The sequence below is a fragment of the Magallana gigas genome, chromosome 1, assembly GCF_963853765.1.
Source record: "Magallana gigas chromosome 1, xbMagGiga1.1, whole genome shotgun sequence".
Classification (NCBI taxonomy): Eukaryota; Metazoa; Mollusca; class Bivalvia; order Ostreida; family Ostreidae; genus Magallana; species Magallana gigas.
The window spans coordinates 10,441,029-10,456,524 of record NC_088853.1 but is presented as its reverse complement, the minus strand read 5'-3'; the positions used below and the strand labels follow the sequence as shown (position 1 = coordinate 10,456,524).

General features: G+C 35.6%; 1 protein-coding gene and 1 long non-coding RNA gene across 2 annotated transcripts; one reads left to right on the top strand and one right to left on the bottom strand.

The window, feature by feature from the left end:
• Positions 1 to 718: 718 nt before the first annotated feature.
• LOC136274856 (uncharacterized) lies at positions 719 to 1,770 on the top strand. The gene is made up of 2 exons (XR_010713285.1): positions 719 to 1,372; positions 1,547 to 1,770. It is a non-coding gene; the product is annotated as an uncharacterized lncRNA (long non-coding RNA).
• An 8,732-nt stretch (positions 1,771 to 10,502) lies between these two features.
• LOC136275545 (uncharacterized) lies at positions 10,503 to 14,441 on the bottom strand. Its single transcript, XM_066085059.1, has 3 exons — positions 13,878 to 14,441; positions 11,052 to 11,838; positions 10,503 to 10,666 (listed from the first exon to the last, which is right to left on the bottom strand). The coding sequence occupies exons 1-3, from the start codon at positions 14,439 to 14,441 to the stop codon at positions 10,503 to 10,505; spliced, it is 1,515 nt and encodes a 504-aa protein (XP_065941131.1).
• Between the last annotated feature and the right edge of the window lie 1,055 nt (positions 14,442 to 15,496).

The following is a 15,496-nucleotide window of genomic DNA, read 5'->3' as shown; positions in this document are numbered from 1 at the left end:
GTCCATCATTCTCCTCCCTGCTCCTCTCTAACGGTAATTTTTGCATCTTATCTGTATCTGGCAAGGTGGTTTTGCTCTCAGAATTTTCACTAATGTCTGAATGGTCTTCATTGTTCTCTCCTGCCACTTCATCACTAGGATATAAATTTGGAATAATGACATCGGAATCACCTTCCGGACACTGGCGAATTATTCGCTGAAGTTTCAAATACACAGTTTTATTCACTTGCAATGGTTTCAGGTTGTCCGCATGAATCACAACAGGTTTAGAATAAATAGAATGTTGAATCCTGTATAACACCTCAGCTATGTTAAGGAAGGTCTAAGAATTCTACCACGTGTGATTTAGTAAAATTTGCATAAGCCCCGCCCCTTATTCATGAGATTTTACGAGATATGGGTATTTCGGTAATTAACAAACATCTACCAAAATGAATATGATTAATTATTGGGTTTGAATGGTTCAAGAAAGGTGTACTGAAATAAAATCATAAACTATTCTTTAAATCTCGCGAAATCATGAAATTCCTAAGTCGTCTGATGACGTGTCGAGGCTGACTACGTCACATCGGCGCTTGCAGCTGTGATCAGAATAAACATGTGGACTTCAGTGATATAACTCGGAATTTAACTCGTTTACAACCAGCGTGGAAAGAAATCAGCATAGGATTCAACTGAACAAGGTAGGATTTATCTGTACTTCCCCTAGATGTTGTTTTATATTATTTAATATTGTTGGATGGAACGGAAACGAAGTGAAATTCCTCGGCTTCGATTTTGTTTACTTGTTTACATTTGTTTTTTATGTAATATTGTGTTCAAACATCAGTTTGGTGACTCAGTCAGGCAAAGAAATTGTTCTGTGTTTCGCTAGTTTTGATCATAAAGAGCGTTGAGGCTCATTGCAGCTTTTTACTAGTCTCATATCGCGATAATATTAGATCGCATTTCCTCCATGTTCAAAGTACACAATAAAAAGGCCATGGCCAAACACTGTATGTGCTAGCACTACAAAGATTACTGTGAGGATCTGGAATGATTATAGACAAGATTGTAATGTTGTTTAAGTAAATCGAAATGTGTTATTTTATTCAGCCTTCTTTTATGAAGATCTATTTAATTTTATTTAAGACAAAATTAAAGTGTGTTCAAACTGAATTTCCACACATTTTAAAAAATTAACATTTGATTATGCCTGTTGTAATATCACTGAAATTGAAACCGCCATTAATATGCCCAATAATAGAGTAATGTTTCATTTTCATGTTATCTTTAACACAATAGCTTGCTAATTATGACACATTATTCATTTTCAGGGTTACTTAGGCAGTAGATGATCCACTGAAAACACTTGTTGGGATGTTGATAAAAAGTAGGTACTACAAATGTATATAAATATTTCTTTTACTCACTAACTTCAACTTCATGCATAGTTTGTTGTTTTTTAATATCATATTGATAATGATACTAATGTAACCTATTATAATAATTTGCATTGATATCTATTGAAATGAAATTTGAAATTGATATATATTCATCATTTCAGGTATTGGTTTTCTTATCAACTGGACTACCTCCTAATATCAAAAAGACAGAAGAGAAGAACATGTAGTGTGCAAGAAGAATTGTCAATTTCCATAAATTACACATTATGACTGAAAAATACTAAAAATCAGAAAACACTAGTCTTGTTGAACAGTTTGTCACAGAAAAGCAATCTCTATAGTATTTGTAAAGTTGATTATCAAAATAAATTCTTGATAATATTGATATATTGTTTCTTCTTGCTTTCTTTAATTAGTACTAAAATATCAATTATGATTACAAGTAAACCTGAATATACATTAAAAGAATTTATTTACCAGCATAGTAACATAAATTATTATGAAACATAAATGTGTAAATTACAAATTCAACACTTCCCCCCCCCCCCCCCCCATAAAGGCAACTGATGAAATTATTTTTTTCCAATTTCAACAATTTTATAATGATGATTGGTATGAACAGAAACAACATTTTAACATTATTTTAGTGAAATTCACAGCGTTAAATTATTTTAAGAATGAAAATTAAAATCATGATCTTAGTCAGTGTTGCGTTTGAATTTCACGCAAATGACGCTGAAGGTAAAGTGGGTCAGATAAAATGCAGTAGTGCAAGGGCATACACTTGATCAAATATATTGAAAATTTACATGTCTTACCATTGTATCCCTGTTATATCAAAAAGTGCTGGGAGCTGTATGAAGTCGCTACGCATTTCATATAAATAAGCGTTAATTGCGGGAAAAGCAGCATATACAGTGATATAGAGGTGGAGGTATAGGCGATGACGTAATTATTAGGGTCACCTAGAGGGTATTTTTAGAAAAGGTAGCAATATAGAGGTCGTGTTCTCATTGGTGGACTGGATATAGAGGTGATGACGTAGTTACTATTGAGGCCCTATAGAGGGGGACTTTTTAGAACAGTAAATTTATAGAGGTCGTGTTCTCATTGGTTGCTTTTAGAAAGGGAGGTTGAGTAAATTTATAGAGGTCGTGTTCTCATTGGAGGATTGAATATAGAGGTGATGGCGTAGCTATTTATAGAAAAGGTTCTGTACAGAGCTTGTTCGTCACCATTATATTTAGAAAGGTATCATTATAGAGTTCGCATAGAAACATATTCATTATAGAGTTAATTACTATACCAGATAATGAGCATGCGCAAAAAAAAATGATTTTTAGTTATTCATTTATGTAAAAACAATCATTTCATTATGGATTGTCGAGGAGTACAGTACAAATGGAAAATTATAGCTTGGAGTGCATTGAAAAAAGATGAGAAAAATCCCAAAACGTGGACATTGAATGAGAGTCGTTGGTTTGACAATAAGACAGCTTGTATAAAAGATTTTAGAGAAGTGACCCGAAACGGTTACGATTTTGCAGACAGCTGGGGAACTAAAGAAATTTTATTAAAACGTAGAGTTATGCCCCAGTGAGCGCCTGATATGAAACACGATGAATGCAAGACAGACAAAGTTATCAATGAAAAAAGTTCAGTTTAACGATAACGTTCACACTCTGTTAGTTCCATACGAAGATAGGAAAGGTGAATGGATGAATTATGCCATTGATAGAGCCCATTTTAGGAGAAGAATTCAACAGACAGAGATAATTTTGTTGCCTATATTGAATAAGAAAATAAAATTATTGGAGTGTAACCAAGCATAACCCAGGTGAAAAAAATTGCAAAGGTAGAGGATTTTTAAGTAAAAAGTTTAAAGTGCTGATATTGCACAACATGTTGAAAACCATGGAGAAAGTAGATATTGCACAACGATGGTGAAAGAATATATTAAAAAAATGATTTTGCAGAAAAACAGTATGTAAGGAGGGCTAAATTTAGTATATGATATAATGAGGTTTTTTTAAGTAAAAAGTTTAAAGTGCTGATATTGCACAACATGTTGAAAACCATGGAGAAAGTAGATATTGCACAACGATGGTGAAAGAATGTATTAAAAAAAATGATTTTGCAGAAAAACAGTATGTAAGGGGGGGCTAAATTTAGTTTATGATATAATTTTTAACAAAAGAAAAAAATGTTATATTACAGTGCGTTATGAAATGTTTTACGGTAAATAAAAAAGTAAAAATAGATGATGATGTAAAGTACATAGTATAAATACTGAGGATGAATTAAGAGCTACATTACTATTGCATCTACATTTCCCTGCAGCAGACACAATTTAGAAGATATGGCTACTAAACCGACAACCTACTGGAAATGCCAAGACGTGGAGACTTCTGGGGAACCGAAACGGATTAGGAAAAGATTATTCATCGACTTAGACCGAACTGAAGACCAGACTCCTATGGCTAAACATCCCAAGATGGACAAAGAACAGACAGAGAAGACCCCAATTCTGAAGGAGGACATAGGACGAAACATGTTCCTCGTGGTGTCAAAGTTTCATAGTGACACTAAAGTACACTTAAGAGTGTATGAAGAAAAAGAAGACGGATCCAACTACCCAACTAGGAAAGGGATTGCACTCGATTTAGAAAAATGGAAAAAGATTACCTATTACAAGGATGATGTAGATAGCGCTATTGATCAGCATGATGCTGAGATGCAGGTAGCTTATAATCAGCACTTGGGGGAGAATTACTACATGACGATTGACAACGACTACCCTGAAGTAAATATCAGGAAGTGGTGGATGCCGCCTGGGAATGATGAAATAGTTCCGACGAAGAAAGGAGCTGCCATTACATTTGATCAGTGGGAAACTCTTAAGGAACTGATGCCTGAAGTCGAAAAGAAAATTGGTGACCAGTTAAAGGAGATCGAGTTTTGCGAGAATTCCGAAAGTCACCAGAATCAGATGGGCTTTTTGCAATGTCCACGTTGCAATCCAAATGACTGTAATAACTATTAGATTGTGAAAAAAACCCATTTCAGTGTGTTCAAAGTACCATTTGTGTTCAGTGATATATTTATGTAATTATATTTGTTACTTATGTATGTAATATGCTTAAAAGTTTTTTAAATACATGTAAAGATAATGAAAGAAATATTTTATTAGATCATGTACAAAACCTTTTTTTTTGTATTATCATGATAGTATTGCTATTTTAATCATTTATGTTGTACTATAATAAAAAAATATTATTTTTATAATTTTTTAAAATCTTGTCTAAATTTAAAAAGAGATGTTAAACAGTGTTTGGTTCATAAATCAAAATGGTGTTGACTGATGAACAACGACGGTACTTGGAAAACATATGGACTGATGTGAAACATGCTGCCTCTTTTGCAGGCCCTTACAAATTGTATCAAATTGTAAAAAAAGAAGGGAAACAAAAAATTGGTTTAAAGGGTATAAGAGACTTTTTGTCAAATTTAGAACCGTATTCACTTCAAAAGAGAGTTCAGAGAAAGTTTCCCAGACGTCACATTTTAACCGATTCTATAGACACCATATGGGATGGTGATTTACAAGACGTGCGAAACATATCCAAGGAAAATGAAGGCATACAGTATATTATGGTTTTGCAAGACATATTTTCAAGATATGTATTTACAGCTCCTTTGAAACAAAAAACGGCGTCGTATGTAATAGAAGCTTTAAAAGGGATTTTTGCTAATGGAAGAAAACCCAAAGTATTCAGAACCGATAAAGGAAGTGAATTTAAAAATCGTTGGGTGTCCTCTTTTTTGGAAAAAGAAGGCGTACACCAAACTTTTACGGAAAATGAAACAAAAAGTAATTTTGCAGAAAGGAGTATTCAAAACTTGGAAAACAGATTGCAACGCATGTTTACTCAAAATCAGTCTTACGAATTTTTGAGTAAGCTACAAGCAGTTACTGATAACATTAATAACACTCCTTCCCGTCCTTTAGGGGGAATAACTCCTGCATCTGTGACTAAAGAGAACGAAGAGGAGGTTCGTTATAGAGCTTATTTACAAAGGAACAAAAGACCAGGTGTTGTATCCAGAAAAAGTAAAAACTCTAAAATAGCAGAAAAAAAGAAACCTTATAAATTCAAAGTAGGTGATAAAGTTAGAATATCTCATTTGCGGCGGACATTTCAGAGAGAATACGACCAAAAATGGACGGGAGAAATTTTTAAGGTTTGTCGAAGATACCGTAGTCAGGGTTTGCCTGTCTACAAATTAAAAGACTTTGCTGAGGAATCTATAACTGGAACTTTTTATTCACAGGAACTTCAGAAAGTAAGCACAAGTGACAATTTTATCTGGAAGATCGATAAAATTCTAAAAGAACGAAAAAGAAAAGGAACAATAGAGATCCTGGTGTCCTGGCACCAATGGCCTGCTAAATTTAACTCTTGGATAAAAAAATCCGACATGCAAAACGTATAAATAGGACTGATCACTTTTATGACATTCATTATTTTCAAACATGAGCATCAGATTGGTTCTAAGATCTACTGATAGTCAACAGATTTATAGTGGTAATACGTCTTACGACTTTGTAGTTCATCTACCCAAGCCATTGTATCTACAAGGACATTGGACCGTTTCTCTGTTGGAGTTTAATTTGTCTACGGCATCCACTCAACCAGAATTATACGTCTGTAGCAATTTATGCCAAGATACTGTAGTGGGGGAGCGAGAATTACCTCTCTTGCGACTGGTAAATTATAAAAAAGCGGAAAATATCATTTATAATTTTCCTTACGAAATACCTTTGCGATTGGGGGAATTTCAAGACGTGAGGGTGTATATAAGGGACTCAAATAATCAACCCGCTTCATATTTGAAAGGTACGACCACTATTACACTACTGCTGAAAAAACGTTTATTTGAAATACAGTAATGGGTTCTACGTATGTGTCAGACCCTAGGGTGTGGAAAACATTTTATCAAAATATGTTCGAAGGAGGATTTAAACCTAGTAAATACAGAGGTCGGCAGACAGGTGGTGGAATAGGGGGTATGTTTTCCAAGAAACCGTACATGATTCCAGTCAACCCACATCTATCCCGGAAGGAACCGGCAGATCAAGTTGTGGGAAAACACGTGACGCCTATGGCAGCCGTAGAAGAGAGAGCCAAAGAAGAAATGAAAGAAGCCATCAAAGAGAAGATTCCTCACGTGTCGGAGAAGGCTATAAAAGCACAAAAAAGGCAACCTGTTATCAAACCTAAGCCAACACTCAAAAAGAAAACACCTCAGAAAGGACTGAAGAGAAAACGAGACACAGGAGACAGTATTTTTAGCGGAGCCAAGAAAAAAGTCAAGCATCAATAAGAATGGCCTTTTTAAGCGACAAAATTACAGACATTGGACTTCCGGCAGAATTGGCTTTATTTACCGTTCCACCCAATCAAGTAGCGGTGGATAAAATTTATTTCAGTGAATGCAGACCTGTAAGTTCCTTCGATACGGAGGACGCTCCGATCGAGATATCGGTGCCTGGCCAGGGTAACGAGTACATAGACGAGTACATAGACACAGCCTTGGCATCACAGGAAAAAACGGGGATCATTAATTTGCCACTGCAAACCATGTGGTCTCAGATAGACACTTATATGAACGGAAAGCTTGTGTCCCTCAATACTAGCTACTATGCTTGGAAAGCCTACCTAAAACTTCTCCTTTCGAGTGGCAGTGGGGTAGATTTACACTTGAAACTGTTTAGAAACCCCGCTGCCTTTGTCTTGATGAGCAAAGAAGCCTCCCCTAGCTACAAGTTGCAGTTACTAGACGTGTCCTTTAAAGCATGCATGATTACGGTGGACAGTGGAATTTTGATCAACCATGCTGAAATCTTGATAGAGAAGACGGCCAAATACCCCCTGACTAGAACCGAAGTAAAAATGAGCACCTGTCCTAAAGGTTCTGGATCGTTTATTTGGCAGAACGTTTGGTTCAACACCTTACCAGCCAAAGCTGCATTCTGTTTCATTTCTCAGAAAGCCGTTAATGGAAATTATGAGAAGAACCCATTCAACTTTCAGAACTTGGCAGAAGAAATTGCACTTTACGTAAACGGGGAAAGCATGCCAGCCCGACCCATGAAAATTGACGTAGGGACCAATCAAAATTACGTGACACTTTTTGTCAATTTATTTGAAGCGGCTGAGAAATGGAACAAAGATGCCGGCTTGGAAGTCACAAGAAGCCAGTTTGGCAAAGGATATGCCATATATGCCTTTAATTTGGCACCAAGTGACCTGGGTGAAGAGTATTTAAACCTGGTGAGACAAGGAAACGTTAGACTCGAAGTCAAATTTGCTGCCGATACAACGGAAACCTTGAACTGTCTGGCTTACGCAGAATTTCCGGCCCTTTTGGAAGTGGACCAATCACGGGACATCAAATACACTAAAGTATGAATTCATCAGACATTGTGTGCATTGCCAAAGGACACGAGTTGCTTAGCAAATTTTTCAGAGGCGTATTTTCACCGGATACCTTACCAGAAAGAGTCCAAGCCTACCCTTCGGCCTACGTTTGTAATACAGATCCCTCTCATTTACCAGGGTCCCACTGGATAGTCATGTGGATAGACGGCTTCCGAACAGCGGAATTTTTTGACAGTTTTGGTCGACTTCCTGAACATTACGATATACGAATCAAAAACTTTTTAAATCATAATTCGAAAAAAATAAATTGTAATGAAATTCCAATTCAGAAAAAAAATGCCTTGACTTGTGGTTATCATGTACTATTTTATTTAATGATGAAATGTCAAAATTATACAATGAATGACATTGTACATATTCTTAAAATGCAGGATGATCCTGATGTTTTTGTGTATCAAACTATATCTCAACAAACGGAGTGCATTTAACCTTTGTATTTACCATAAATATGCATACGTTTTGTGAATAAAAAAATGATGTAATCTATTTTTTTTATTCTATAAAAATAGTATGTATTGTAAAAATAAAATCAGTCTTAACTGAGGAATCAATGAACATGGAAGCTTGGTGGAAAGAGAGATCACTATTACCCTTTAATTCTCCCGCCACAGCTATGATCGTGGGACCCACTATGAGTGGTAAAACTTCTCTTATTTACGAAATATTAAAACATGCCGATGGTATGTTTCAAACGCCACCCGAGCGAATAGTAATTGCATATACCGAATATCAGCCTTTGTTTGAAGAAATGGAAAAAAACATCGATAGATTGATTTTGCATCAAGGGTTACCCTCTAAAGACCAGATCGATGAATGGAGCGAGGGTGTACAGCACACTGTCTTGGTGTTAGATGACATGATGATGCAAGTCGCCAAGAGCGAGGAATCTCTTAATTTATTTTGCGTGACGGCACACCATTGTCGAGTCAGTGTGTTCATGTTAGCTCAGAATCTATACATGCCTGGAAAGTTTGCCAGAACTATTTCTTTAAATTGTCATTATGTCATTCTCTTTCGTAATGTACGCGATTCTAGGCAGATCTTTACTTTTGGATCTCAGGTTTTTCCTTTAAGGTTGAAATATTTTAAAGAGGCTTACGACAAGGCCACATCTATACCCTTTGGATATTTGATAGTAGACATGAGTCCTAGGACTGAGGACAAGTACAGATTGCGCACGCGCATCTTACCTAACGAAGATACCATTGTTTATCTGCCTAAATAAATTAATTGTCTTTTTTGATTTTTTATCATTATTTCACAATGAACCGAACAGTAAAAACGCATTTATCATTTCTAGAATTGTTAAACGCTACGAACACGAAACAGCGACGAGCACTGTTGTCGACCAAGACACCCTCTCAAATGCAGACTTTGTGTGAGGTGATGTTTAATGTTTACAAGGGGACCATTCCGGTCTCTAAGCAGTACATAAAAACTCTGTATCCGTACAAAAATGTCATAAGTACCCTTGTGAGCAGAACAGTAAACAAGGCTCAACGTAAAAAGTTTTTGTTAAGGCATCAGAGCATCATACCTCGTCTGATCAAACCTGCGCTACATCTTTTTCAAAATGGCTCAAGAACTAGTTCTCGTTCCAAAAGAAAAATACCAAAAACTGACGCAAACAGAGAATCATCCCCCGAAGAGCATGGAGACAATCTTGGAGCCGACGAAGGACCCACCCACTGACAAAGATATTCCCACTCAGATGCACGTTCTCGAAATCTTGGAACATGTTATTCCAAATAAATTTCATAATAAAGCCAAAGGATTGCTTAAATTCTTATCTCAGTATGGCGGTGACGTACTCTCTTGGAAAGATAATGGAAATTTGATTTACAAAGACAATGTCATTGAAGGCTCGCATATTACAGATTTGATCAAACATGCACTAACTCATAATTCAAGAGGAACTCCTACCGGATATCGACAATTTTATGAAGCCTTAAAGGTCATTCAAACCCCTACTTCATTCATCCACAATAAAGAAATGATGAAGCACTCTGGAGAACAGACTGGCAGTGGCTTAGTGGTTAAAAAACATACGAACGGAGCACCTCCTAAATACAATCCTCCAAAGAGAAAGAGACTGACCAAGACAAAAATAAAGTGGTTAAAATTTTAATGAAACAATGCATCAATAAAAAATTACAAATGTACATTTGATAATATATTGTTGTAAAGACAACTGTATGTTTTTTAATAAACGTTTATAAAAAAATCGTTTTTAGAGATTTCTTTAAAAAAACAAATTGAATAATATCAATTCATTCAAATTACAATTTTTTTCAATATGATGGGAAAAAAAATCAATTTTAAACACTATAATTATAGTGTTCACATGATTTTGTTCACTACTACAATAACAATCAATATCCGTAGGGTAAGGTGTCCCAAGTGTTACGTTGAATCACTCTTTTGTCATACACAATTTTGTATTTTTTTTCTTCATTTCGATTGTAAATAATTTGCTGTTGCTTATGTCGCATAATTCTGTGTGGGTTAACAATCGTTGTACATGAACCTGTTGAATCGGAATGTTGACCCTGATCCGGCCTGAGTACCAAATCCAGCATGGAAGCAAAATTAAGTTTTAAACTGTTAACATAGTTTAGGGTAAATCCTTTGATTTTGCATACTTCTTTTCCTTCTGAAGTCCTGTAGGCGTAATTTTTAGGTCCTCCCGAAACAAATTCTGTAATGTATTCTTTGGGTTGTAACTCACTGGTAAGTTGACCAAGAAATGACCCGACTTTTGGTTCCTGATTTCCAGGTCTGCTGACGAAAATGACTGAATCCGTATCGAAATATAAGACTCTTCTATCCAGCATCTGTAACACTTCATACAGTTTAAGGCGGGCCCAGCAAGTTGTAAAAGTAGCAATAAATACGTTTGTTTGGTAATCTTCTTTAGTAAAATTTTCTTTTTGCTGCCACGAAACTTGAATAATTTCTTTACTGACAATGTGAAAATTCGAGACTTCTTTGGAAGGATCCGATAATAGCTGAAAAAATTGGTCAGCCTCTCTTTCGTGAAAAAATGTCGTCTGCTGCATGTTGAGTCGTTGGCCAAACTTTCCCCAAAACGAATTCAGCAGTAGTTTAGCAATCGATCTCAGAGCAGGGTTTTTGGTAATGTTCTCTCGTTCGAGTTGAATACCTTCTCGAAGAGCGTATTCTTCCATGTACTTCACTGCGTCTTCCTCGGTATGCACCCACTCAGGCCAGCCGCTGGCTTCTTGTTTGATCTTTAAAAATAGGTTGATATATTCGCCAAACAGACCATTGCTTTCCGTCTCTGCATTGTACTGTGAAGTTTCATCCCAATGATAGACCTCGTATATCTGTAGAATTTGGTAACCGCATTCTATGGCTTTTTCAATTTCTGGTGTACAAAATACTCCTGTAATTGCCCGGTCTTCGTCTCTGCACTGACATGGATTTTGTTGTTGTTGCTCCGAGCAGGTACGACACAGTGCAAAAGTTAATTTTCCGTTAATTTTTTGAGGCAACACGGGGTGATACAATTGTCTAGGAGGTAAAATTTTGACTTTGGCCAACCCAAAATAGTCTGTAATTTCCGTAAAATTGCTTGTAATGATTTTTGGTTCTTTTACGGGATATCTGCCATACTTGTTGACCGAGGGGTAAAGAGAGCAAAAATCAAGATAGTGGATTTTTTCACCTTCCTTGACCTGGTAGTACATTTTAACAGCATTTGTTCTTCCTCCAAAAAAAGATTTTCGAGGGTCTAACCTTTCTTGCAGGTTTAGGGAATGAACATAATCAGATGCGCCTTGGTTCTGCTTCAGTAAGTTTTCAAAATCATGCTCCCAAATGTAGACATATTTCATACCCAGAGACTGAATGTAGTCTCTCTTTTTTAAGGTCATGGTCAGTAACTCGTTCATGGAGTGTTTGGTTCTTATATGTTTAAGTTGCTGACGCTGAGTAGGAAAACATATGGGACATCCGTGCCAGTAACACCCGTGAAATTCGTATGCAGTGTTGGTTTCAGGACAGTATCCATCTAATAAGTAATTGGTACCCGGCAGTCGAAATTCACCCTCATTTAAAGGTCATATGAAACGATATCCTGACCATATTGAGTTATATACGGGAATGAGTTTATAAGTGCCTATTTAATAAGACTGACTTTGTTTTTTTGATATTTTATGTAAAATGTGAGCGCCACAGTCGATCAAAATTACTTAATCGGGAAAAGGAACATTGACTTACGCGGCTTACCTCCCTTGCTTATGACGTCAGTAAGACCCAATCGCCTTATAAAGCTATGATGTGAATACAAATATCCATGTCATTTTGCAGCATTTTAAAAGAAAAAAATACTATTTTATATAAAAACTTGTATAATTATACAATAATCAACCACGTCAGTATTTTTTTCTCTCAAGAAATGAAATCGTGTGCGTTTTTATTTACATGTAATAGCGTGTACATAATGATATTCAGTTTCGAGACTGCAGGGAGAATAAATGATTTTCTTCATAGATCCACATGCAAGTATAATATAATTTAAATATAAGCATATTTATATGTTTTATTTTGATCTTTTTAATGAAATTGACAAATTCAAAAATAAGTCTGATCGTTTTTTCCCATTTGCACGTTCATGCAATTCATTAAGATTTTTTTTCTAAACAACTTGTAGGCCTCATTGTGCCTCATTCGCTTCACGATTATATTGTTTGTTTCACTTTCAAATTCACAAATATGTTACCATTTAATTATTTTTAGTCTAAGAGAAATTTCTTCAAATGTTTTGTTTTTGAAACGTGTACTTGAATGTGCGGTGTTTTGATTTTAAAACGTGTATGTGCGGTGTTTACTTACAGATCCCTTTTATCTCACTTTCTTCCGCAATGTTTTCTTTCGTTTTTTTATCATTATTGATGCTTGTTCTTAATAAAATCTGTTGATTATCTTCACATTCGTTCACAACTATTTTTATCAAACAACCGATTTATTTTACCGATACATTTCTAAATCCTTAAATGCCATATTTCCGCGATCTAATTTAATAAAACGTTAATACACGTGTACACAAAGTATTTTCTAAAGATATTGCTACATGTATATCAATAAGTCAGAAATTTATATTATTTCGAAATTAAATTTAAGAATAATTTTGCGGCATTTTATAGCAGCTCTTAAATACAAACTATGTACACAATGCCTCAAACATTTTCATTGGCCTGCCTTATACACTTTTTTATGTGACAAAATAAATCAAATCAATTAACATGCTTTAATTCCCTTTAAATGTAGCTCAATCATCATACGTACCGAAGAAGAAAATGATGTTTCTATTTCAAAAGGATAAGGATAATTCAGTAATCAGCTGTAAATGTTGGAGCATTTCTTTCGTTAAATTTCCACTCCAGTACGGGATCTTCATCATGATTTTACTCTTGTGAGAAGCTGATATTAGATTTAGTCATTAACGACCAATTAAAACTAAGTCATCTGTAGGCTACTACGAAATCAAATGATCTCATTTGAAAAGAAAGACACGTTCATATATGCAAAAATTACTAAAATTTAATCGATAAACTACTGTAAAATTACGCTAGTTTTAATGCATTGTTTACATCGGTGGGTCTTTGTGACGTCATAAATCCACAAAATCAAGAACGATAAGCGGGCAAGAATTTTTTCAGGTGCTCAGTTTTCACGGTTATTTCTCAGTAATGCAAAGGCAAAAAAATCTTACATCATGTATTTTAACATTTGTTTATACCAAGCTTTATATTCATGAAAGAAAATCATAGTGTTAAAAATCGTTTCATATGACCTTTAAGGCATGCTGTATGTAGAGGCGGTGCCCTGTCTTTTTGAAATGATCTTCTTGTATCCATGAGAGCCACTGTATCGATACGCAACTATATTGTCCGAGAAAAGGGGCATAACCCGTGGAAGGGATTTGTGAAATAGGTGAACTAACAAATTCAGATTCTTCTATTACGTATTCTTGATTCTGTAACTCTTCACCCGTAACCCAATGTTCCTTGAATAAAATGGAAAAGTCCCCTTGCAGTCGGCGGGCCTGTAGCCAATCACTTATTCCATCATTGCCTCTAACTTTGACACGCCATTCTTCTTGAAGAAATTTGCTTTTAAACACTTCCATGCAAACCCCAGCAATGGTCGTGCATTGAAAAGGATCCACGCCTCCCATTAATTTTTTCTCTGGCATTTCATCCTCAAATACCACTTCTTCTTTTCCTGTGATTTTCATAAGAATTTCTCTGAATTTCAAACAAGCTTGTCTGAGTATGTCCACATCACTACGGCAGTAATCTAAAATTTCTCGATCAAAGTCAAAGATCATGTTTTTCTCCAGTTTTTCCTGATGCCAGATTAGAAAGTCTTTGCGTTCTTTAGCATTCATCATGTCACTTCCGTAAAAATGAGCTGCAGGGTAGGATCCAACATAGTAGGCATTTTCTTTAGTGTTAAAGAAATGAGGGAAGTACCCTTTCTTTAGCTCTCGTAAACCGAATGCCTTGGGTAGTTCAGCCAATCTCATGGGAAGAAAATTGAGGGAATCTAATATTTTTATATTAAGCCCTCTTTGAACATGTAAGTACATGATTTTTGATCCAGCATAGATAATTTTTGGAATGATGGAATTGACTAATAGATACTCTAGTAAAAAATATCCATCATAGCCCTTCATGTTGTGAGCAATAGCTGTAAAGTCTTTGTGAGTTTCAGTGAACAACCACAAACCAAAGGCATTTGCAGTTTGATCTCCTCGAAATACTATTTCTCGAAATCCGCATGTATTTTTACATGGTGGGTTAATAAAAGTCTGTTTGTTTTTCTTATTACATTTTTTGCACCTAGTTCTTGACCGAAGCATTCCTCACACACTGTTTGAGCCACTACCAAGTTGGGTTTGTGCTGAGATTTTCCACACCAAGACTGATGACAGTTTACACATTTACAGCATTCCATGCAGGGTTCGGGGCTGTTACTGCATTGAACACATTCATCATTTCTTTTCATTGAGTATCCATCTTTACAATGCAAAAGATCTTCTTGTATACATTCAAAGTCAAAAAAGATATATCTGGGTTTTTTCTCTTTACATTCTCTGGACCTAATGTAGCACAAATGAGGCCCTGTTACAAATCGTTTACATGCTTCACACTGCCATTCTCCGCAAATATGATCCTCTGGTTTTCTTTTGCATCTATCTAAAGTTTTTTTACAAACCACACATTTCCACCATCGATCACACTGAGATGATTTTGACTTCCCACTTTTTATCTTATGAGAATTAAAACAATCCAGAGATCTACAAACCATGTGACAATTTCGACAACTTAATTCGTGTTTTACAAAACAAGATTTTTTTCTTTTACACACAATGCAGCTTGATTGACACTGATGCAGTTTTTGATAGGGTTTCAAACATTCATGGCAAAATTTGGATTGAATAAAGAACCCACAGACATTAACAATAGTATCAAAATGTGCATTTCCATTTTGCTCAGAATGATATAAAAAAATACGATCTTTTTTCGGAATTTCTAACCCTTGCTCATCTTCACTTACATCTTTTGGAACAGTTCGTAT